This window comes from Anopheles aquasalis, chromosome 3 (genome assembly GCF_943734665.1).
Source record: "Anopheles aquasalis chromosome 3, idAnoAquaMG_Q_19, whole genome shotgun sequence".
Classification (NCBI taxonomy): Eukaryota; Metazoa; Arthropoda; class Insecta; order Diptera; family Culicidae; genus Anopheles; species Anopheles aquasalis.
This window is the reverse complement of record NC_064878.1, coordinates 2,847,501-2,870,000: the sequence shown is the minus strand read 5'-3', so window position 1 is coordinate 2,870,000 and position 22,500 is coordinate 2,847,501. Positions and strand designations below refer to the sequence as shown.

General features: G+C 49.8%; 6 protein-coding genes across 6 annotated transcripts in view; 5 read left to right on the top strand and 1 right to left on the bottom strand.

Annotated features, from left to right (window-relative positions):
• The window catches only part of LOC126575082 (uncharacterized), a 2,066-nt gene extending 216 nt beyond the window's left edge, over positions 1–1,850 (bottom strand). Inside the window, exons 1-2 of the mRNA XM_050235598.1 lie at positions 1,527–1,850; positions 1–1,365 (exon numbers count right to left, since the gene is read on the bottom strand). The exon at positions 1–1,365 is cut by the window's left edge and continues 216 nt beyond it. Coding sequence (XP_050091555.1) covers positions 1–1,365; positions 1,527–1,625 — 1,464 coding nt within the window. The 5' untranslated portion in view covers positions 1,626–1,850. The remainder of the gene's footprint in view (positions 1,366–1,526) is intronic.
• Positions 1,851–2,524: 674 nt separating this feature from the next.
• Positions 2,525–8,041, top strand: LOC126576458 (glutamate--cysteine ligase regulatory subunit). Its single transcript, XM_050237729.1, has 3 exons — positions 2,525–2,984; positions 6,216–6,846; positions 6,921–8,041. Exons 1-3 carry the CDS (start codon positions 2,877–2,879, stop codon positions 7,061–7,063), a joined length of 882 nt encoding a protein of 293 aa, XP_050093686.1. The 5' UTR covers positions 2,525–2,876; the 3' UTR covers positions 7,064–8,041.
• A 5,579-nt stretch (positions 8,042–13,620) lies between these two features.
• On the top strand, positions 13,621–15,201 carry LOC126576010 (CLIP domain-containing serine protease 14D-like). Its single transcript, XM_050237069.1, has 4 exons — positions 13,621–13,988; positions 14,063–14,301; positions 14,377–14,669; positions 14,754–15,201. The coding sequence occupies exons 1-4, from the start codon at positions 13,758–13,760 to the stop codon at positions 15,092–15,094; spliced, it is 1,104 nt and encodes a 367-aa protein (XP_050093026.1). The 5' UTR covers positions 13,621–13,757; the 3' UTR covers positions 15,095–15,201.
• Positions 15,202–15,470: 269 nt separating this feature from the next.
• LOC126575968 (chymotrypsinogen A-like) lies at positions 15,471–16,844 on the top strand. The gene is made up of 4 exons (XM_050236987.1): positions 15,471–15,709; positions 15,781–16,061; positions 16,132–16,412; positions 16,486–16,844. The coding sequence occupies exons 1-4, from the start codon at positions 15,488–15,490 to the stop codon at positions 16,821–16,823; spliced, it is 1,122 nt and encodes a 373-aa protein (XP_050092944.1). The 5' UTR covers positions 15,471–15,487; the 3' UTR covers positions 16,824–16,844.
• A 202-nt stretch (positions 16,845–17,046) lies between these two features.
• On the top strand, positions 17,047–18,813 carry LOC126575645 (CLIP domain-containing serine protease 14D-like). Its single transcript, XM_050236448.1, has 4 exons — positions 17,047–17,380; positions 17,444–17,739; positions 17,808–18,088; positions 18,164–18,813. Exons 1-4 carry the CDS (start codon positions 17,129–17,131, stop codon positions 18,478–18,480), a joined length of 1,146 nt encoding a protein of 381 aa, XP_050092405.1. The 5' UTR covers positions 17,047–17,128; the 3' UTR covers positions 18,481–18,813.
• A 967-nt stretch (positions 18,814–19,780) lies between these two features.
• Positions 19,781–22,500, top strand: part of LOC126575193 (putative transcription factor SOX-15) — a 45,915-nt gene continuing 43,195 nt past the window's right edge. Inside the window, exon 1 of the mRNA XM_050235762.1 lies at positions 19,781–20,366. Coding sequence (XP_050091719.1) covers positions 20,323–20,366 — 44 coding nt within the window. The 5' untranslated portion in view covers positions 19,781–20,322. The remainder of the gene's footprint in view (positions 20,367–22,500) is intronic.

The following is a 22,500-nucleotide window of genomic DNA, read 5'->3' as shown; positions in this document are numbered from 1 at the left end:
AGAGCTGACGCTGGTCGCCGAAGCAGGAGGTGGTAGGCGACGCTGTCCGGTCGTTGTCGTCCCCGTTACCGGTTTCTGGCGTACTGCGGCTGGTGGAGGCATCGTAACGGTGCGGCGTAGTCCTGCGATGGATTTCACCTGTGCCAACGATGGTCTCGGTGTATCTGCTCGGGCTGCGATCGTTGAACCTCTGGCCCCTAACGACAATCGTCCGGACAATGCGGAAGGAGTCGCTGGGAATGTCTTTTTCTTATTGCCACTTAAAGCCGCTTCGGCAACCGGTCGACGGTTATCAATGGCGAGCAGGGAACCGGAGCGAACCGGCGGAAATCTAGGTGTCCCGAGGGACCTACGAGCGATCGCTGTGTTTTGCTGTGGTGTAAGGGTAAGGGCCGATCCCCCGAACATATCCTGCGTGGTGCCCTGAGTCATCAACAGCAAGGCCTTATCGATCTGGGAGCGGGCTTGCTGCAAGTGGCTGATCACATTCCCATCTCGCTCGAGCTGCATATCGACCGTATCGTGCAGGCTCAGCGCCGGGGCCGGCCCTTTCCTGATTACCGGACTCGATGTTATCACATGCTTCATGGCTTCGTTGCAGTTGAAGACACTTTCCCCATCCGGCATGTCGGCATTTTTTGTGACCACCGGAATGATCACCGGTTTGTGAACGTTTTCGCTGTCTGCATCCAGAATGTCGTGCGTTATGTTGTGACCTGCGGCTTCGCTTTCCTTCGATGGTGTCACGCTCTCGCCTGTCTCCTTGACCTCCTCTCCCTCCTGCTTCTCCTCCGGTCGGTCTGCTTCGACGTCCTGAAAGTCGCGCTTCGGCAACGGTTCTCTCGAGGATCCAACACTCATCCGTGCCGTGCAGCGTCCTTCGGCGGGCGGTGTCGAGAAGGGAGTCCTCATCGAAAGTCCCGGACTCGTTACACATCCGGGCGTGTCCTTTGGTTTCAGTGGCGATCTGGCCAGGGCTCGCTCCTTACCCTCCTTCACCTGCCGTATGCTGCACTGGTAGTAGTCCAGCAGGTTGGCCAGCATAGCCTTCGAGACGAGGGCGCACCGTTCCGACACATCGGGCAGCAGGTTGGAGGAAGTGTTGTTCTTGAACTTTGAGAACACCTTCGGTCCGGTGGCCTGCACCTCCCAGAACGAGCTGTCGCGATCGGTTTTCTCCGGGCAGCTACAACCTTGCTGCTGCAGATCGTAACTCAACTCCGACCGTATACCGGATCGGTTGCACTTGATGCTGATGGTCAGGGCGTCGGTGTTGGTCTTCTCGTCGTCAAAATCCAGATACTGCAATCGCATGCCCATCGATTTGAGCAACAGCGTCAGGTTGATTGCGTCAATGTCCAGGGGCTGCAAAAGGAGAATCCGTGTGTTAAAACGCGTAAACCAAAGCGGGGATGCGCTAAATGGCCGCTTCCCTTTTATGGGAACGCGTTCCGTACCACCATCTGGAATATTAATTAAAAATACTGGCGACAAACGTTTTCGATTTAAAATATTGCCTCACGTACCTCCTTCGTCGCACCGTCCGTGCCACCGGTTCCCGGGTTCTGTACCTCCATCCAACGGTTGATGAGGTCAGGCAGTTTAACAGTGCCAATCGTGGCCATTGTATTTTCTTGTCTCCCCGCTTGTGGCTGCTGAGATGGCCGAGCGTCACTGTCTGCACTTGTTTTATTGGCCAAAGCGTCACCGTAGAAACGGTGCAGATTCCGGCAGGTCACTTTGATTCTTTTCCGTTTTGCCTATACTTTCGGCAGCCGATGGACAACGACCCCGAGGGAGGGAACCGAAAACCAACGAATTTCAACCCGCACTATACGCTGATCCGTGGCCACGGACGGCTGGTAATCGAATGGTACTACCGCGGGACAAATACTAATTTCGCTGACTTCCTTCACCTCCCTTTTTTGGTTAGTGGAGTGCCGTTAACGGATTTAAAATGGAGTTATTGGCAGTGTGTGTAAAGCCCGGTGGTCGCACTTAACGAAACGTGAAATAGGATAATGAGGAGCGGGAGGCTGCTACTTTTGTACTACTGTAGATGATATTATCTCGTTTATTTTACTGAAAAAATGCAACGATGTAATTCTGATTCCACCGCACCAGAAATGCACCAGAACTTAATTTTGCGCGCTCGGCATCCCGCGGTTCATCGATTCTCGACCAACGATTAAGCTGAATCTACGGCTAGCGCGGGACCGAACGCGTTTGCTTTATGCATTATACATTTCACAAATAACATTCTCTCACAAATATTAAATTGAACTTAATCTTGATCTTGAATTGATCTTGATCTTGAACTTGATCTTAAATTTCTCCAACAAACGTGGTGGTGCATTTTAGGGAAATAAAAGATGAACTCTAACTGTCAACAATGAAATCCAAAATGGCGGTGGAAAGACTGCCTGGATGGTTATTCAACTCGTTTGTTTATCAACCAGCTACGTGCGCGCGGCAAGAGGGGGTGGTGAGGCGGTTAAGTGAAACGCGGTCTACTACTATCTCAGGGGTTTACTACTATCTCGGCCGCACAATTTCCCAGAAACTTCGCCGAGGAAGGTGGTGTTCCATCCACCCAGCAGCATTCCATCAACTCCGTGTCCGGTCCGTGTTTTGTGAACGTGTACGTGCCTCTGTCTCTCGTGTACAGCTGTTCTAAGCCGTGAAGCGCCGTGCGGGTCAAGGTCGGAGTATAAGCGTGGTTCCTGCCCCACCGTTTCTTTCTGCCCTCGTCCTGCCACCCCACCGATAGTGAGTGCAAGTGAAATCCGATCCGGACGCACGAGAACACGACCAGCAGCGTGACCCATCAAGTAATCATTGAAAAGCGGCAGCCGCAGCATCAGGAGGAAGAAAACATGTTACCGCAACTGTTGAACGACCTGGGCGTGATTATCGTCTCGACCGGCAACGTGCTGAACGTGAGCGATCTGCGCAAGAAGGCCGGCCAGAAACCGACCGATGAGGTAAGTGGAAGTAGATGCTGTAAATATTTACGCCACGTCCGGCGGAATCGAATTGTAGGGGGATTTATGCAACCGCCAACCGGAGTCCGCACTAAATCAAGGCCATCGTTTTAGGAGAGATTTTGTTTGCCTACAAAATGTTCTAGTTCATCGTTTGGCGGCCACCGGATCGATTAACATTCCTACGGTCTACGTGGCCGATCGATCGCGCCGCGGCCGCCCCCTCTTGAGCTTCTTATCGATTTCCGTCGAGATGTCTGTCTTCCATCAAAGTTAATTGATCGTCTTGTGAACAACGTTTCTGACGTCATGCTTTTTGCGGTTTGGATTCGGATTTCAGACTCATCCCCTTCCCCTCCATTGGGGTCATCATTGCACAAGGTTGCTGCGTTTACGTTTGCGATCTTGAACGAACCGCATGTTCGTCGTCATAGTGACTTGCACGAAATTCAATGGTGGCCGACGATGATGTCACCGTGATTAGCGCCCCCTCCTTTTTGGCCGACAATGTTAATCGGAGTTTATCGGGGATTGAAGATTGAAAGTGAAACGTCCGTTTTCTGGCTGGTGGCCAACCGGTCGGCTGACCGGCCGGCGCCTTCCGATTTCGTCATCACGTACGTCATTGCGTGTAGCCGCACGATTTCCGTTTCCGCTCGGTTTTCGATTTGGCAGCGACGCAAATGACTGCGAAAGTTCTCGTGTGCCGGTTGGAGTGCCATCTCTTTGACCTTTGCCCAGGATCATTATTTTGCTTTAATGCTTTTGCCGAGCGCGGACAGGCGAGGCGGAAGTCACCCAGTGTTTCATCCTGCTGAAGGCTTTCGTAGTAGGCCACCGCAACGATGATGTGTCTCAACCACAGCACCGAGTGAAAGACAATTTCCGGAAAAATCCTTTCCATGTCGGCATAGCCAACAGCAGCAGCAGCAGCAGGCTGTGCTACATGTCCTTGACGATTGCAAAGTGGTTGCTTGGTACCCACTCAGCACCATGTGACGTTCATTTGCTTTTTTCCTCCCGCCAATGCTGCTCTGCATTACTTATTTACCGCATACAAGCCCTGGGACGGCGCGTAATTGGCCGTAGAATGTTCCGACCGGTTCCGGGAAGCGAGAAACTGCAGCTGATGATGACGCGTTGAGGACGGGCACTGTCGCCTTGGGAAAGCCATCCATTTACTCTACCGACCCGGCTACTATGATTACTCGTCGCATGCTAGAACCATTGCCGACTTGCCGACATGCCGCATGACGACGCGCTCTACATTAACAACGTTGCTAGAAGCCCCGTTCTGTGCTTCCTATCATCTCTAGCAGGAGTTCCATTGTATGACGCCACCGTAACGCCTCAAGCGGTTTATTTATATGTCCCCGATAGGCACGACAATCAGGGGCCCCCCACGCCGGTGGGGTGGCGGTAGTCCACGTGAGCGTGATGGAACAGGCGTGAGCGATGGCGTCCCTCGAGCAAACTGTTGCCTCAACCATCCTCTCAGGCGCGCCCGATAACGCGTCGACAGACACAAATACTTGAACGCAGCTGATGATAATAGAATATGACGACAAGAAATCCGAGCTAAAGAAGCGTCGCGCGTCCGCATGAAACGACCGCCGATCACCGATTCTGGTAGCTTCTAGTCGCGATTGGGAGGACCGCGGACGGGAGGGAGTTTTTTTTTTGTAGTGCCGGAACCCGAACCATGGCTCGTTTTGCTACGAGAACGGGTGAGCGGGTGTTTGCTCTATTTTCGATAAAAAGCCAAAGAAATGTGTCACACCGGGCCGCGCCGTTCGGTGCTCCTATATTGCCCAAGAGATTGACAGCCTCCTCTTCGCCGAGGTTTCTCCTTTGAAGAGGGGGGTGCGTGTTTCAGTTCAACCACACGGCAATCGGCATCAAGTGACCTGTCGGAGTTCCGATTCAGCGATCAACGAGTAAAAATAAAGATATGCGCCCCCATCCATAAGCAGCGTGGTAACGCCGCATCCGTATTAGAGAATATGAATGGAATAAGCGTGAGACGGACGATTAGAGGATTCGAAATTAGGGGAGCTATAGAACAGCTGATAAGGCATGTTAGATTTTTAAAAACTTTACTCATCGCTTCGAGGAAGTACATTCGATAAACATGTGCAATATTTCAATCATTATGGCCATGCTATGGTTGTCATGTGTGGTAACTATGTTGGATACTCTCAATCCTAGTAGCGTTGTTGTCGAATTACACATTTCAGTTCATAAAATATTCTAACTAATCTGTTAAAGAATGTGAATGAAATTCTTCCAAATGTGATATCAAATGCACACCTTAGCATAGCGTCTACCGGTGTCTATCGTGGTAACCATCCAAACGGAAGCATCATCACCATCCTATCCAACAGCGAGCTGGCTAAGCACGTAAACCGACACAATCTTCACGCTTCATGCACTTTGCATAACTGGGTGACACTTTTTCGGCCACCTCACGCCACACCCCGCATGTCAGACATATGTGTGTTGTTGAGCCAAAAATGGGGGGCATGAGAGCTGAGACCCAAAAAAAAAAAAAAGAAAACCGGGAAAAGGGCTGGGACACGGGCAGGGCAGTTATGCAAAAGCAATTAACCGTTGGCACCGAACCTCGAAGCTAGCCGGTTACTGGCGCTGTGCTGGTGAGCGGCCTTTGGAATGTGCATATGAGCTAGTCAGCATTAAGCCGAAACACGGTGCATTTGTTGTCCATTGCGCCAAATGATATTTGATCTACACCGGATCGTATGTGTGTTGCTGTGTGTGCGCTTGTACGTTGCAATAGGCCAACATGATGATGGTTCATAGCATAGAGGTGCTCTGGTGAACCCACTCGCTGTGACAAATCAGCGAAAGCAAATGGAAAGGAGCTCTCGGAAAGGAGGTCCGATATTTAGCCCAACACGCAGTTTTCCTTAAAATAGCAATCCCAAATCGATCGATCAATATCTCCGCGCCCTGGTGCTTGTCTGACATTTCGTAATTTGTGGCCGCTTAAACCGTTACGGGGGCAAGACTCCGACTTATTTTTAACGTACGACAACCAAACGGATACGGTGCAGCCGGAAATGCATGGACATGTCGAGCATTTGACATGGACTGTGTGTTGGGCATGTGCCAGGTCCAAGTGGCTGGCAACCTGTTGCCGGTAGCAACGCCGCAATCTCATCTTGGAATCACCTTTGCTCACCTTTACCTCTCCTTCTGTACTCTTTCCAGCTTACGGACTGCCTACGATCAACGTTCACCGAAGCGGAAGTGGTCGAACCGTCGCAAAACGGTGGTCAATCGAGCGTACCAGTGCAGGAGCAGCGCCGGTTAATAACGCGCCGCAACAACGATCTGCTCGAGAAGGTACGGGAACATCCGCGTGCTGACATTAAGATCGGTGCGAAAATTTTCCTCAATCGCTACTCGGAACCAGCATTGACCGAGGCGATCGAGAAACTGTTTGAAACACTCGACGTTTCCTACCTGGACAACCTGATTCTCGCCTATCATCCGACCGCCACAGCCACGGAGAAGGCAGCAAACGGTGAGGAGGCTACTGCGGATAGCGACGAAGCGAAAGAGGAGGGCGTGCTCGAGTGGGCAGTCGGGAGTGACAATGCGGTTGGCAACCTGAAGAAACTGTGGGCCATACTGGAACGGTACGCGACGGATGGCAAGATCGGACAGCTTGGTATTGCCGATCTTGATGCCGATTCTCTGCAGCAACTGTACGACGGGGCGAAGGTGCATCCTACGATTGCCCAAATCAATCTAGCAGCCTGTTGCGTGGTGCCACCACAACTGCAAGCCTACTGCAATCAGAACGAAATCCAGCTGCTCACGCACAGCGATCCACAAGGTAGGTCATAGGAGACTGGATGAAAAACGTGATGGGGTTCTAATCGATATTCGAAATTTCTTTTTTCTTTTTAGAATTACTACCAAGGGATGTGCTGGATGAACTGGAACTAAACAGCTACTCTGCCGGTTGGACGTCCCGCTACCAGGTGCACATCAAGTGCCGTGGTGTGTTGGCGGCTAAAGGATTCATCGTGAGCCTGGAGCGAACGAAGTGAATCAACAGGACAACGAATTCTTCAGTACTGCAGGACAGTCGTGTTAGTTACACACGTACACATTCGAACACATACATATACGCACGAGGCACGAGTACTACGAACAACCCGGACGGACGTGCATCAAAGGAACGGGATGCGTATGCGTGTGTGTGTCTTAATTAGCTTTAGAATGACCGTTAGACCGTGATTGTTTCCTTTTTACTACCTTTTTACTGCGACACTCAACACAGACACACACGTACACTTACATGCCAACTGACTTTTGACCCCGGTAACTAGATGTTAACATTAAAAGCGGCGCAGGTAGAGCGTGGCCGATATATGTGACTTTAACGATGTCGTGAATAGCGCACGTGTAGTGTCTGGACGGAATTGAGGATTGGAATTAGAGTAAGGGACGGAACGAGGAGAAAACAAAAAGACAACAACTCTTTTACTTAGTGCAGAGCAAGGACGTGGCGAGTAGGAGCAGAAGCCGAGAAATTTTGATTTACCAGAACGAAGGGCAGCCTTACGAGTACAAGAAGCGTGTGTGTTAGCCTTTATGTCGCTTACGCCCCGTTTCCCCCCCGGGGGGGTACCTAGTATAGTGTGATAGCAGATCAGCACAGCATACCATTCATGTTACAAACGTGAACCATCAGAAAACCAACAAGGAGAAAAATTACAACAAAAAAACATTCAGATTCAGTAGCATCGCTCTTAATGTGTTATTCGCTGTTTAGAAAATGGATGGAAGCACTCGCACCTCGTATGGTATGTTCCGTGTTGGTATGAAATGGGTTTGTGGGGGTCGTTCGTTACGAGAGAGAGAGAAAAAAAAACACAGAAATACCCTTTTTCACCGAGGCCGGACCTGATCCTCACGTAAGCACATCGATCTATTTACACCGTCCATTCGTTGGACTGCGCAATGTGTTAACAGTAATATTGATAGAAATATACGAACAATAAAGATGGAATGGTGCGGGGAATGCAAGACAAGCGTCGACGGTTTGTGGTGCATCCGAAATGTCTTTCCAGCGTGCACAATCGTCCATTCATCAAACCAGCATTATGACTATTTCAGGCAATTCATAAACTGGACATCGACAAGGCTCTCGGAAGTGGAATTTGTTTCGAGGGCAGCCGCCCTTTGTGCAGAGTCCTTCAAGTCTCTACGTGAACACCAACCTCGTATCGATCTAGTTGCCTCTTCTGCTGCCAAGATTCATACCATTTCCTTTTGCGTGGCCTACTGGTTGAGGATAATGTTTGCTACAAAGAATCTCTGGAAGATTAGTGATTATCTCACGGGTAATTTGAGTGAATTAAGCCAACTAATAAACTCGTAAACCGGCATGAAAGCTGCGTGATAAGCGCGGAGTTGCAAACAGCAAGACGCGATGATTCCTTGACGCTGGTTGGTCCGCTTTTCCCCCTGTTGCTTTCACCCCTGGCGCGTAAGGTGGTCTTATGACTTTTATCTAGATGCACTCGCTTCCTTGCGAGCACTCGTGCATTGCCTTTTCGTCCTGCACTCCCCGCGTGCACTATGGCACTCCGGTCGGTGGCCCGCTGGTCAACTTCTACCTCGACCAGAACCGGCTGTGCTGGCGTCGTCCGTTATCAGCATCTGGCGCAGGCGCCAGCCTCGCCCACCGCATGTCTCGTGCTTGGGCCGAGGCTTTCTCGTCTTTTTTTTTATCCACCATATTTGCCTTCTTAATCATTGCGTGGTTCCCGTCATCATCATCATCATCATCATCATGGCCGGGATCAGCCGGCATCTCAAGAAGGGAGTGGAATTGCGATAAACCAAGAGAGAGAGAGGGTCACGCGAGAATACTGCGGCGAGCATCGAGAACGATTGATTTCACCCGAGCGGCGCAAGTTTCTCCTTTCCTTTCGTCGACGTGACGTGAGGCCGGGTCGCGAGCAAACAAAGTAATTATTTTATAACCGATTGGCTGGCATCGATAATCGCCGGTGCGTCGACGATGACGACGATGAGGGCGAGGTTGAGGTGGGCGTGTTAGCGGGCCAAACGGTGCCAACGGCAGGAAGGATCTCGCCGGGCGATCTCACTGGTGATCCGTTGGGTTCCGTCGAAGCCAGCACGGATGCATGTGGCATCCATCCTTTGGCTTTCCGCACGATCCAGCCCAACTATGGGGTTCGAGTGATCTGGGTTTCGCGTTCGGCCGGGGGCCGACTAGATAAGGATTTGTTTGCTTGAGAGGCCAGCCCCAGTCGGTCTTCCGGATGGTAAAGGGTTGTGTGTGGAGAAGCGGTAGAAGAGGTAAACCACCCACATGTTCATCATTCGGCGATTGAAGAAGGGACCAGGGCGTTGGCACCGTACCGTATCGAACCCCATCAATCTCTGCCCCGGCCGGTCTGTATCCAGTCCGCATGTTCTCCTGCACCTGGAATCGTTACAATCTCTTCATTCAACTCGCGATTCCTGCTGGGCGTTTTGTCCTGGAATTGGTTGATGGAGAAGAAGATGCCCTATCCCCGATGTAGGAATGCGATAGATGGAGTTGGGATGGATTGTGGATTGATAGTACACATTGCGGGTCCTTATTGTCGTTAATGGACCGCTTTTTCTTCATCATTTTTTGTTGCACATAGTTTGTTGTTTGTTGAAGGACCGCGGTATGTGTTTTGCAGTTTGGAATCGTGTTTTTAGACAAGATTTCAAGTTTAAATATCCTTGAATAGAATCATTAATTAGAAAACCGAATTAGTAAATGCCCTTTTAAAAAAACCTTCGGCATTGTTTGAGCAGAGGGCTGCAATTGACTATATGTAGGATTAAACCACGAAGATTAAAAAAAAAACCACAAAGATCGAAGCAATCAATCAGTAACTTAATAGTTGCCAAGGATACGGTCGAACTTTGCTCCGTTACTGAACAACAGTAAGCAATGGTCACTTTAGTATTTTCGATAATTGAAGCTTTGAATTATTTCTTTCAGGAAAATTATACTTGAAATTCCACTCAACAGAGGACAGACTATAACACTTTAAAAGTAGAGTTGGACCAACCGGAAGGATACGATAAGGGTTGCCACCGGTACCCCAGCACACGTGATAAGGCTGGATCCAATTAAGCCGTTCCCCTAAATAGGAACATGGTATGGCTTATTGGCATCGCCGCAGGTCCCACTCGGTTTCCCCTTGTAATGACGTCCAAATGCCAACGCGTCCTGCGAGCGGCGTGCTGCGTGATCTCTCCTTCCTGCTACGCTCCGTTGGCCGTCTTCATGCCGCTCCACCGATAGCAGACGTGCGCGATGCGTCCTTATTAATCGTGGCCGGATCAGCGCCATTGGCGAAGCGTTAATCATCTTGGCGCTGACCGTGGCGACCGGCACCTCGACGGACATGTGCCGGTTGTCGATTAATCATCGCTCCGATGGGTTGGCGCGACCAAATTCCCAATGAGTGAGTGTCCATGTTGTCGCGGACGATCTTGTTTTTTTTTTTTGCTCTGTTACCGCAAAACCATCGATCGCGGCGGTCAATAAGACCTCAATCCCTCAACCGGCAGCACGTGATCGGCATTCGTGATGCGTGCTGTTCCGGAATCATCGGACATTCCGGTTCGCTGCAGCCGGCCTGGGAGACCGAGCGTCTGCTGGTAGGAATCGGAAGAAAGAGAGATGGGCCAGTGTCTTTGTTGTAAACTCCCAGTTCCAGCCGCGGTTCTGTGCAATCCAGGTCGCCGACCGTGTTTGGGTTTGGAGTCTGCCGGTGTGATGGAATGTGTGCGGGATCGGCACCGTACCGCGTCGGATCTCAATTAACGAGAAGTTTATTGATCGAATTGTGAATTCTCCGGGGTCACTCGGGGTGTGAGGGTCACTAGCCCGGAAACCTCGAATTAAAAGCCAAACGAACGACCTTTCGTAAAAAGGGCGTAGGTCTCGAGGAGGTCCTTTGAGGTCTATTTTTGATGAAATTTTGAAACTGACTCCGCGCCATTGTGTGTCCTCATCTGACATCAACAGCACGCCCCTAGGGTTCGCCAATTCGACATCCTGCCCTTCCGCTTGTCCAGCTGCACAATTCTATTCACCACAAAAGCACGCTGTCCACCCCGCCAAGTCAGCATCCTTACGATGGAACCCCCGAAAGTTCTTAAAACCGATCGATGGAACTCTCGGCGAGTGGAGGGCGCACGTCTCATGTTTCGCGTCTCACCGGTAGCGGCCCATACCACACACGGTTTTCCCTACAACTCTCGTCCTTTTCGTCTCGTTCGTCACTGACTTTTCCCATCGACGGTGGACGGCTGTCGACAAAGTCGATAGTTCACCATCGCTGCGCCGTTCCTTCGATCGATCCGCGACCAAGACGGCAGGCAGAGAGCACCGTGCATCGTGCTTCCCTGCTGTGGCGCTTCTTGAACTCGCTCTCAAAAGGACGCTTTCATTCTCGCGACCTCGAGGGCGCACTCGAGAGGTTGCGCGAGTCGAGTCGATCGGCTCGATTTCCCCCATTTGGATTGCGCGAGATACGGTCGACGCAGCGGTGCCGCACGGTAGGACATCCTCGGTACGGACGCCCGGGCACGGGAACGACAGATCGATCGACATGCGAAGACGAGAAGACCTGTGTGCCTCCTCCGGTGCGTTTCGGGTGGTCTACAGTCTTCAATGCACACGCAAACGCACGCACGGATGCAACGAAATGCAAAGATTAATACACTCCAGGACCACTGGCCGCGGTCTGCTGAAGTGGGGTCACGAGAAGCGTGTGGCGTCGATCCGAACGCTGAACATCGGTGGTACACGCGGTGAGGAAGCAGCCGCTGTCGATCAGGAAGGCGTCCTGACTGACGAGACGAGTCCTGCGCGAGTGCGTGTCCGCGTGAGAACTTGTTCCTTGGAAGCTCTATTCCATCGGCTTCTTGTGAGCAGCGTCATGTCGTCGATGTTGATTTGATTTGTATTGTGCTCGCGATTCGTACACTCCGCCCCGGGAGCAAGCATCTAGGACACCGCATGACTCCGCGGACTATGAACCGTTCGGTGCCAGGACCAGACCGCTGGGAGGTTGGTTTTTTCTTTGGCAATTATTCGGCATCGTAATTGGAGCCATTCCCAGGATCTCTGCCCAGTCGTGCCGTTGCTGCTAGCTTGGCAGCAATCTTCCATCGAAACCGTCCATTTCCTAACCGGCGGGGGGTGGTTGCCTTAAACCGGTTCGCCTCGAGCAATGCGCCGGCAACTGGCTTTCGTGTCTCCTGCTCACTCGAGAATCGTTCTGCAACGGAGAGTGAGGACAAATTGTTAATAGTTGATTCAAGAAAGGACACTTTTCATCGCTTTTCTCATTCGACTCGCTTTTCATCGCTTTGTTAACGCTTCGTTTGGGTTAGGGCACTAATTTGTGATGTCCTTCGATACAGGACATGCTGCTCTCTGTTGGTTTTCTGCATCGTCGAGGTGTCAGTTTCAGATCTTCTCAGTTTGAAATTTTCATGTGGACCAAACTGGAAGAAATCTTTAAAACCCGAAAAATTAATTAATTACTTTCAAAGTCCCGTCTGCCCCATCGGAGCAAGGACATTTCCACCAACTTAGCTTTGGTAACTTCGATTCTTTCTGGCTTTCATGTAACTGGTAACTCAATGCAACGCCGAACCCTCACGCAACCGCGTGATTGGGATTTCACTTTCGTGCCAAAGCCCCTCTCGTCCCGCTGCCAAAAGGTGGTCTGTACCACCGCTTGCGTAATGGGCCACCCTCTGGTTCGCTTGCCGTTGTCGTGCTCATTTGAGCGCAGGATTTTTGTGCTCAGGAGCCCCAGATGGGCCAGATGGGACAATTTTCCGCTCGGTGACACCCGCCGGCAGCAACGATGGCAGTGACATGCTTTATGCTTGGGGAACATTAGGCAGCTTTCACTCTTGGTAGCATCGGGCTGTGGCGCCTGGATAGAGGCGTAATGTACCACCGTCAGGGCAGGGTGTTTGTTAATCGTTGCCATTGCTTCGTCTGTTTCTGCTAGTTCATCGTTTTCGTTCCACAGCCGGTTGCAGCGGAGCCTTCGGCTGATGACCGGCGACAAACTGCGCTCTGGGATTACTGGGTCACTTCGATCCTTACGCGATAATTCTACCTCGCTTGATTTTTTAAAATTTTCAAATGTCACGCTCGCGAACGGCGATACACTTTTAATTTCCAGAAAGCAGCTGTGCATCGCATCCTAGCATCTGAAAAAGAGAAGAATAGAGAAGAGATACCGGACAGTTGACATCAGTTGGACAACACCACCGTGATTGGGGAAGTCCCACTCTATCCAGTAATATCACAAGATGAGGTGTTGGAGGGTTAACCAAAATGCTGGCAATCTCTTGTGGTCTAATTTCCCCGTCAATTTACGGCAGCAGCGCACACTGTTTGGAGCTGCCGTTCCTTTAAATCGCCATCAATTTGCGGCAATTCCTCCATGCATTCTTGCACCGGCTGCCGGTTGATAAGATGGGATTTCCTATCTATCCGGGCCAGTTCCTATAAATTCTCGGCCCAACTCAGTGCAGCTTCAGTTACGGCCGGAATTTGGCGACGAGAAGAACCAACAGTTTGTGCTACAGTTCAGTGCAGTGCGAAAAAAGTGTGCAGCGTTGTGCGTGCTACAGTGGAAAAAAACCGTACAGGACGATAAAAAAAAATCGGTATTCCGAGTAGTTTGCAGAATGAGTTTGAATCATCTTTTTGGAGTAATTGTTGGAGTTTTGGCGCTTGCTACAGTCACGTGGGGGCAAGAGTGTAATTTACCAGGTGATAATGGTAACCAAATGAAAGGGTCCTGCGTTCCAAAAGATGAATGCCGGACATGGAAGGGCTTGCTAGCCCGACCTTCCATTTCAGCACAAGTATTACAAAAATACATACAGGCTAACGAAGCCTGCAAAAGCCAAGGCACCGTAAGCAATCCTTTCGTCGATGAAGTGAGCTGTTCAATAAACCGCTGATTGTTCGTTACTGGTTTTCTTGGCAGAACGTTTGCTGCGCAACGGAGGATATCATAAAATGTAAGAAAGACATTGCTCCAGAATGTCTTCAAGATCGACTTGGCGAGGATAACAAACATAACGGAACATACCCATCCGATTCTACGTTCATCGCGTTCATAAGCTATTATAACGAAACAGCAAACCAAACTAAGCTTTGTGGTGGCAGTATGATAACATCCGAGTTTGTACTCACTGCCGCACATTGTGTTAAGGGTGTTAAAAGGTATGTGATGAGATTTTCATGCAAGTGCAACGTTATCATGAGCGTTTTATTTTTTTTTTTGTGTATTTTTCGCAGACACTTGGTTTATATTGGTACAAGTAATATCAATCTGTTTTATCCTGAATTTAACGAATCTTATCCGGACGGAATCGAATACATTGTGACCGAGAGTGTAATCCACAATCTGTACAACGCGAAAACGTACGAGTATGATATCGCTCTATTGCGACTGCCGGAAGCTGTTAACTTCAGTTTGCCAAACTCTCCACAACCTGTCTGTATCCCAATGGCAGGCCAACACTACAGCGTACTACCCAAACGTAGTTCTCGTGTGCTTAAATCCTTCGGCTGGGGTAGCAATATTGAAGGTACGGAATACGAATTTGCTTATCCGTCTAGGTCGGTTATTAATATTAAACAAAATACCATACCCTTTTTTCTATTCTTTTTAGGAATCCTGACTGAAAGTAAACAGCTTGTGACGGTTCAGGAGATTTCATTAGAGTTGTGCAGGGAAGAACTAAATGGTACTGCTGAGAAGATACGGAATGATGGCGAACAAATCTGTACCATTACCATTTCTGGTCACAATGTTTTTCCTGGATTCTCAGGATGTCCCCTGATGTATCGTCAAAACGAAGTTTGGTTCATGGTGGGATTGGTTAGTCATGGATATACTTATAAAAACCGAAATTCGAATAAGTATCCCTACATTAATACATTTATTGGAAACCATACTGCAAAGTGGATTGTAGAAAATATCAATAGAATGAAACTGGATTATAGAAGATGAAAAAAAAATACTGAATCCATCTATTCATATCCTTTAGATGGAAATAAGAAAACCGTATTTTTTATAAAATTCCCGTTAAAAATTAATTATAAAACATATAAAAATAAATACATTATAACCAGGACGCCTAATTCGGTTCCACAGCAGCAATTCTGTATTGGATAATGCACGGAGATGTGCAGTGTAAACCCTTTGGCGGTCAGAGAAACTGGAATCCCCGTTCGCTCCACAGCATGACTCAGTATCATCCAATTCCGTTGTATTAACATTTCTGCTCCATCATTTCTGAGTCGCTCCCTGTTGAACCACCGGGCAGCTGGTTGCTACTGATAGCGGCCGTCTCTGGCGAACTGGAGTTTTAGTCTCTTTCGGACCCTGATACGACGTAGAAGCATGAACAGCAGGAGCAGCTTTGGAGTCGGTTTGTTTATCACTTTTTTTGCACTAACCGCGGGTGTTAGCGACCGGTGTACTTCATCCAGCGGTAATCCTGGACGATGCGTTCACTCGGATGCTTGCCCACGGTTTAAGCAAATGTTGGACGATCCTTACATTAGCCGGCAGCAGTACAACACTCTGCTAGCTGCATCGAAAGCGTGCGTGCGTGAGACCGAGGTAAGTCATGCGTCTACATTTACGACCAGCAACAAGTCACAGGCTTTCCTTCCTTCCTTTACCTAAAACAGCTGTGTTGTGTTCTTTCAGACATCCTACCATCGGTCCAATTAACCACTATCGCCACCACTACCACGACCACCACCACCATCACCAGCACCACAACACATTGTCTTCAGGATCAACTGACCGGTGGTGGTGCGCACAGCATCGCGTACGCGGACGAAACATCCTTTGGTGCGTTCATCGCAATCAGCGGTCATTTCGGGCACGGAACTAAGCGATGTGTCGGAAGTTTGATTACCGCTGAGTACGTGCTAACTGCGGCCCACTGCGTAAGGAATGCGGCGAAGTAAGTAAGCGATGGTGCGGCTTTAGAGGACCGCGTGTGCTCAACTCATTCCTCACTGCCTGTGTTCCAGCATTAGTGTGTTTGTTAACGCAAACAACATATCGTCCAGCCAGAAGGGCCAGTACAAAGGGGACGTCGCAGCAACGGGTGTGCGAGAGATCATTCTCCACGAGCGGTACACTATCAGTAAGCGAGGGTACGATATAGCACTGCTGCGGCTCAGTACGCCCATCCGTGTGGATTTGCGTGGATCCCCGAGACCGATCTGCATTCCAAGTGGTGAACAGCACGATGAGATTGCCACGGTCGGTCACACGCTGAGCTCCTTCGGTTGGGGTTTGAATGCTGACGGTACGGTAACGGCTGCGTGCTACTGCCTTTGGTCTGCTCTCTAACTAACAAACCCACTACCTGCCCTTTCCAGGTGTGATCAGCAACAGGAAACAGTGGGTGACACTGGAACGCATCTCACTGGACCGTTGCAGGACCTGCCTGGGGTATGCACTTCCTGGGGTGAACATTACGCTCAACCAGCTGTTCATCTGCACTGCCAGCATCACTGGGCACGACGTGTTTTCGGGCTACTCCGGTGCTCCCCTGATGTACCGTCGAAATGGGACCTGGTTTATGGTGGGCATCGTCAGCTTTGGGATCGGCGCAACCGCTAACGAGTTCCCCACCGTCTCCACTAACGTGCAGCAGCATGTCGGATGGATTCTGCAGCAGATAAGCCAACGAATTCCGCGGGACAAGAGAGCGTAATAAAGGGGATTCCCATTGATAACTACGACTGTGACTGCGGTTTCTGCGTGTGAGTTTTGCCATGCGATGCATGCTGATGACGACTTACACAATCACACTATCCTTTTGTGCTTGGAGAACCTGTTTCGATTTCGCGATCAGCTTGGGTGACGTTGTTGGCCGTGGAGCTCCGGGATGGCTGTGTTTGTGATGATCGCTTTAACAAAACATCGCTTCCTATGCCTCCTGATAACGCAGTGCATCAGTTGGTGTTCGGAAGTGATCCTCGTAACATCGGCCGGCGGCGTCATTCAGATTTGCGTACAATGTCGAGGCTAGCCGGAAGTCGCCTCTTTCGGATCGCGAGCATTCTGCTAATTTGCTGTGGTTTCGTGTGCGTTGCAGCGAACCAGGAGTGTATTCCATCGAACGGTAAAAAGGGACACTGTGTAGCTATAGCCGCTTGCCCAGAGATCGCCGCAGTGGCCGAACAAGATACGCTGGTGCCGGAACAGGAGCGATTGCTCAACTCAGTCATGAAGGCCTGCGGCAGTGACGCGGCAGACCCGAAGGCGACTGTAAGTATGCTCTCGTTCGTGCTCGTTGATTTCGACGCTTGACTGCACTGCGTTATCGCTTAGGTTTGCTGTCCAGCGTCGTCTGTGGCTCCGGCCACTACCAGTGCAGCACCGAACATGACGGAAAAAATCGGTTCTGGTTTAATTCGGGCGCATCTTCCCGAGGATTGTGGCCAGCGTTCGCCAGGAGTTAAAATCATATCCAACACCACCGATGAGGACTACATTTATATGTGGGCAGTGTTTTTGGAAATTAGAGAAGCACCCGGCAGGAATGCAAGCCGTTGCACCGGTACGCTTATCAACAAGTGGTACGTCTTAACGGCGGCACACTGTGTGCATAAGCTGCGATTACAGAGGTACGTCCTTGGCTCTCGCCGAGTAAGCGGAGCGCTAACTGACCTGCTGGTCTTTTGATTTTTATCAGAGGATACAGTAGCATCAAGATGTATCTTGGATTGTATGATTTGGAGCAACTGGAGACGTGTTTGAGGGATGGTCCGTGTGTAGAGCGCAGTGCAGTTAAGATTGTAACTCACGCGCAATACAGCTCACATACGCTGCTAAATGATATATCGCTTATTCGCATGAATCAAGCCGTGGAGGACACGGGATTCATTCAACCAGTCTGCCTTCCGTTGAATCATACCTACGATGAAAGACAGCAACCGCAGGTCATCTCGTACGGCTGGGGTATAACAAAAATAGGTAAGATAATCGTTACTTTCCGCAGGATTCAGATCAATATGCTTACTGACTTTGCTACTCCGTTCCATTTTGAAGGTGGATCTTTGGAGCTAAGTAACGTGAAGCGTGTGGTCGGTTTGCACGCTGTAACCTCAACTGTTTGTACTAGAGAACTACGAGGGTTGATTAAAGGTGGTACGCTACAGGCCACGCAGCTCTGCACTAAAGGTGCTGGAGGGGAAGATGTATGCAGAGGCGATTCCGGGGCACCCATGATGGAGTGGAACGCCGAGCGTTGCTACATAGTCGGTGTGGTCAGTTATGGGCCAAAATGTGGGACTACCGGTGCGCCTGGTATTTCAACGAGAATCTCGGAGTACATCGATTGGATTCTGCACAATCTGGAGAAGTAATTGTTGATACAGGTGATTGCGCACAGCATCCCGTGAACAGCGTGTGCTTCAAAATGGTAAATTTCATTCATCTCCGATAGTGGCAGTACAATTTTATGCATTTAGCAATTTTTAGATATAAATAGATAGGTAAAAACAATGCACAAACGAGAATGAACAAGCATTTAACAACGTTGTCATGCTCAAAAAGGCATTATTCTCGATTAGGGAGTATGTTAGAATAGAATAGCAGTAGAAAATCAATTCCACTCTCTACCAGACTGTAAGAGGACCAGCCAGGCTTTGTATATCAGCCGAATATAATGTGATAAAAAAATAAATAAGGCATCAAAATCCAACTCTAAATACACTATTCCAGCGTTTTCAACAGATGGCATCTAGATAATTTTGTTCAAATCATAACACTGGCGAATATTTTTATGAAAAGAGAATGGCGAAATGAATTTGAAGAAATATCTTTCATGGAACCGATGAGCGGATAAACAAGGCTGAGATGAGTCTGAAATTAGCAATGCTCCCATCAGGATACGCTGCCCGGTCAGTGCACCCAACGTTCGATGCTGCACATGGCCACATACAACCGGCCGAGCACGTGCTTATTCTCTTTCCTGCTTTGGCGGTACTGAACGGCTAGAAGGATGCCTCCTTATCGTCATTGAATATTTCCTGGATAAGATATCCTGTAAATCCTGGACAGGAGCGAGTCCTGAGCCAATTTAGCCTCGCCCATAACTTAACGCATAAAGCCAGGGATAGACGAAGCGTAAACTCTAGCGTAAACTCAGAATGTAATGCCAAAAAGTTTACGCTTCGTGTGGCAGGCATAATCGCATAAAAGATACGTCACCTGCAATTACATCATGCAATTACATTCAATTACATGTGTTTTTAGCCACAAAAAACATAAATCGAAGATATAAGTTGATTTCTGAACATCTTTTTACATATTTTAAGATGTTTTTGCTGTATATTAGCGATTGTAGAACATTCAACTATTCATATCGCTTCGCTACATGTTCGTGTTGAGTTTACGCTTACTTTTACGCTCGGTTTTACGCTCCGCGGGCCTCTAATATTATTGGCATTACGCTCTGAGTTTATACTAGAGTTTATGCTTCGTGTATCTCTGGCTTAACTTGCCGCTGCTCTCGCTCACTCTCTCGTGGGAGAGCGAGAGATCCGTTCGAGCAGTTCGAGCGGTTTCAACCCGCGAATCGGTTGGTCGCACCAACCGCGAGCGGGAAGGTTGAGCGAGCTGAGCGTGCGCGTGCGATTCAAAAGCATTCGGACCAACCTCGAGGAAGAACGCGGATTTCGAACGGTGCGGATGTTCCAACGGAGCCGAAGGAGTGTGGATATTTAGTGCGATCCTTGGGAGTGCGTTTGTGATTTTTTGTGTGATCTGGAATCGGGGAAAAGTGCTCTTAGCGCCATGGTGTTCCACTGAAGCAACGACTCCGGGAGCCTGCACTTCCGGTGCGCTCGCCGCTCGCGGAAACAGAACGCCGTAAGGCCGGAATCAGCGAAGAGAAGCCGAAGAATTGTGTCCACCCCAGTGAGGTCTATTTGCGCTACCGGAAAGAGCTGTTTTTGTGCGCAAAATAAGTGACAACAAGTAGTGATCAATCGTTGGTGGTTGTTACGTGGAGTAATAAAAAAACAGCCAAATAGCCGCAGTAAAACGAAGCAGAATCCCAAGACGCAACCCTGAAAGGTGTAGTTTTTGGTGTGGAATAAGCGACATATTTTTCGCAAAGTGAATTTAGCGATCCAGTTAGTGAGTCCCGTCTCGCACCAGAGTCACTGATATTCTGCGGATCGGCGAAGCCTAGCCCAGGCAAGATGGACTCGGATGGCGAGCGTGACACCGGCTACAATCATTACAAGTGAGTGAAACGGGAAAGCATTTTTGTGTGAAAGATAAAGTCTCCAATCTGATAAATTAGAATAGCGGATCTATTACCAACGTCAGTGATGTACCGAGCGCAGGGATAGAGAGCGTGAAAGAGGGGATGGAATCGCGGGGTACGCGATCACTGATCGTCTATCAACTTCCGCTTCCGCACCTTCCAGTGGTTGTTTGATGAAAACGCTTAGCTTGACGACGTTGAGCCGTCGGAGTTGGTGCGCCATTCGTTGTTGATGTCTCCATCGACGGCTAGACATTCTTAAAGTGGCCTTCGACAGCCGCTAGATCGCATTTGCATCGATCGGAAGGTACAGGACGAAACGAAACGATCCTAGAGGCCTCTCCTAGACGTCCGGTACCAAGCGATCGCAACAATGTTAATCAGAATTAGCTCAATTACGCGCCGTTCGTCTCGCGTTCTTGTCTCGGCTCGTGGCTGGCAAGGACTGCTCTCTGCTCTGGTCTTCTCCTCCGCGGGCACCAGTGCCTCAAATTAAGACCTTAAACCGTGGGCTGTAATTTGCATCCAAATGCGCATCCCTCTCTGTGCAGGCCTGGTCCTGTCTCGTCCGAACTCTCTTCCGCTCGAAAGAAGCCAAAAACAGAGCGAAGCAGAGTTGGGAAGGGGGCGGCCCTTGGCCACGATAATCATGTGACATCATACGCGTACCCGCACATGATGATGATGATGATGATGCTGCGATGAAGGGACGCTTGTGGCCAAGCGAGTGAGTTGCGCACCAAGCTCTCCACATGATGCATCTTACGGCGTGCGCGCGCGCGCGCGCGTTCTCTCTGCACGAAAACAAACATTCAATCTTATAAAAGATAATTTGTATAATTTGGAAAGGCTCGCGCCCTTACCCACCCAACACCTCACCGTAACCCCAGTCGATGGGCAGCGGGCGGAGCAGGTTCAGGCGCGACAATCTCACCTCGCGAACAGTCGCGGCGCGCCACGCCAGGCAAACGAGAACCGCGGTGCAAAAGAGGCGACGGTGTGTTTTCAGTTAAACGAAGACGATCTTCGATCGACAAGATCACCTCTCATCATCCTCGCCATCATCATCATCATCATCACGATCCTCATCATCATCTTCTTCGGCGCTGTCGATGTCGTGGTTCTGCGCGGCCGGAGGCCAGTGTGTCGTCGCCACGTTCTGGCGTGACGTTTGATTACAGGTTTTTGATCGTGGGGTGCGCTCTTCCACACTCCAGACATGCCACACTCCTGTAGGTACCGAGCAATTTACACCCACGTGTGTGCTCGCGCGTCTGCGCCCTAGGTACCGGCGAGGCTGACAAATTCTCTTCACTCGATCTTTGATCTTTCGTCAAAACCCCTTGGCCGATGGCCCGCCTCGATCGACAAGCCGAGCGCGTTGTCGACGCACAAGGATCCCTCCCGGGGGCCGGATTCGATGTAATTTTGGCAGCACCAGCGTGGCCGACGGCGTCTAGCCAACGTTGTCGTCGTCGCAGCACTCGAGAGAACCCAAATCGCAGCGGGATACCAGTGCGCGGACCCGCCCGTCAATAGTCCGTATTTCCGGTGCCATCCGGTGCCAGCGGATCATGGATCCACCGGTGATTGATTGATCGAACATCTTGGTACGATGACGAAGAACAGGGGACGCACAGTGAAGCGAAAGGTGCAAGTAATACGAACATCACTCGTGGCTGACTCTCAAAAAACTGGAAAACCATGTCATGGCGTTGTCCATCCCTTCGCTACGCCGTTTGGCTAGATGCTGTGATTCCCATTACATTATCATACAATCCGAGACATGGTTAGCTGAATGCAGCATAACAGTTTGCTTAAATGTTTCGCTCCAGTCTACAAACAAACACCTGAATGGTGTTAATGTCGCGCATAACATCGTTCACATCAACAATCCGTTGATGCTGCATCCCGGAAAGCGAGTCCAGTGGCGCTACTTGCATTAGCAATACCAGCACCAGCTTTTTAACTTTGCCATCCCGACTTTCTCCTTAGCCTGATGAACCTTAAAGTCACACTGAACGGATTGCTAAACGGAAATTATGGGGTCACTACCATATTTTTTTGCGGGAAAAACGGAAACAAGTGCGTCAAACATGAATAAACCAGT

What these genes read in the sequence shown, in the direction of transcription:
- LOC126576458 (XM_050237729.1), top strand. Translation starts at nt 2,877, where the DNA reads ATGTTACCGCAACTGTTGAACGACCTGGGCGTGATTATCGTCTCGACC. An exon ending in GCCAGAAACCGACCGATGAG is followed by an intron (nt 2,985 to 6,215) that starts GTAAGTGGAAGT and finishes TACTCTTTCCAG; the next exon opens with CTTACGGACTGCCTACGATC. An exon ending in CACGCACAGCGATCCACAAG is followed by an intron (nt 6,847 to 6,920) that starts GTAGGTCATAGG and finishes TTTTCTTTTTAG; the next exon opens with AATTACTACCAAGGGATGTG.
- LOC126576010 (XM_050237069.1), top strand. Translation starts at nt 13,758, where the DNA reads ATGAGTTTGAATCATCTTTTTGGAGTAATTGTTGGAGTTTTGGCGCTT. An exon ending in CCTGCAAAAGCCAAGGCACC is followed by an intron (nt 13,989 to 14,062) that starts GTAAGCAATCCT and finishes TTTTCTTGGCAG; the next exon opens with AACGTTTGCTGCGCAACGGA. An exon ending in TGTGTTAAGGGTGTTAAAAG is followed by an intron (nt 14,302 to 14,376) that starts GTATGTGATGAG and finishes TATTTTTCGCAG; the next exon opens with ACACTTGGTTTATATTGGTA.
- LOC126575968 (XM_050236987.1), top strand. Translation starts at nt 15,488, where the DNA reads ATGAACAGCAGGAGCAGCTTTGGAGTCGGTTTGTTTATCACTTTTTTT. An exon ending in CGTGCGTGCGTGAGACCGAG is followed by an intron (nt 15,710 to 15,780) that starts GTAAGTCATGCG and finishes TACCTAAAACAG; the next exon opens with CTGTGTTGTGTTCTTTCAGA. An exon ending in TTGGGGTTTGAATGCTGACG is followed by an intron (nt 16,413 to 16,485) that starts GTACGGTAACGG and finishes TGCCCTTTCCAG; the next exon opens with GTGTGATCAGCAACAGGAAA.
- LOC126575645 (XM_050236448.1), top strand. Translation starts at nt 17,129, where the DNA reads ATGTCGAGGCTAGCCGGAAGTCGCCTCTTTCGGATCGCGAGCATTCTG. An exon ending in CATAAGCTGCGATTACAGAG is followed by an intron (nt 17,740 to 17,807) that starts GTACGTCCTTGG and finishes GATTTTTATCAG; the next exon opens with AGGATACAGTAGCATCAAGA. An exon ending in CTGGGGTATAACAAAAATAG is followed by an intron (nt 18,089 to 18,163) that starts GTAAGATAATCG and finishes TCCATTTTGAAG; the next exon opens with GTGGATCTTTGGAGCTAAGT.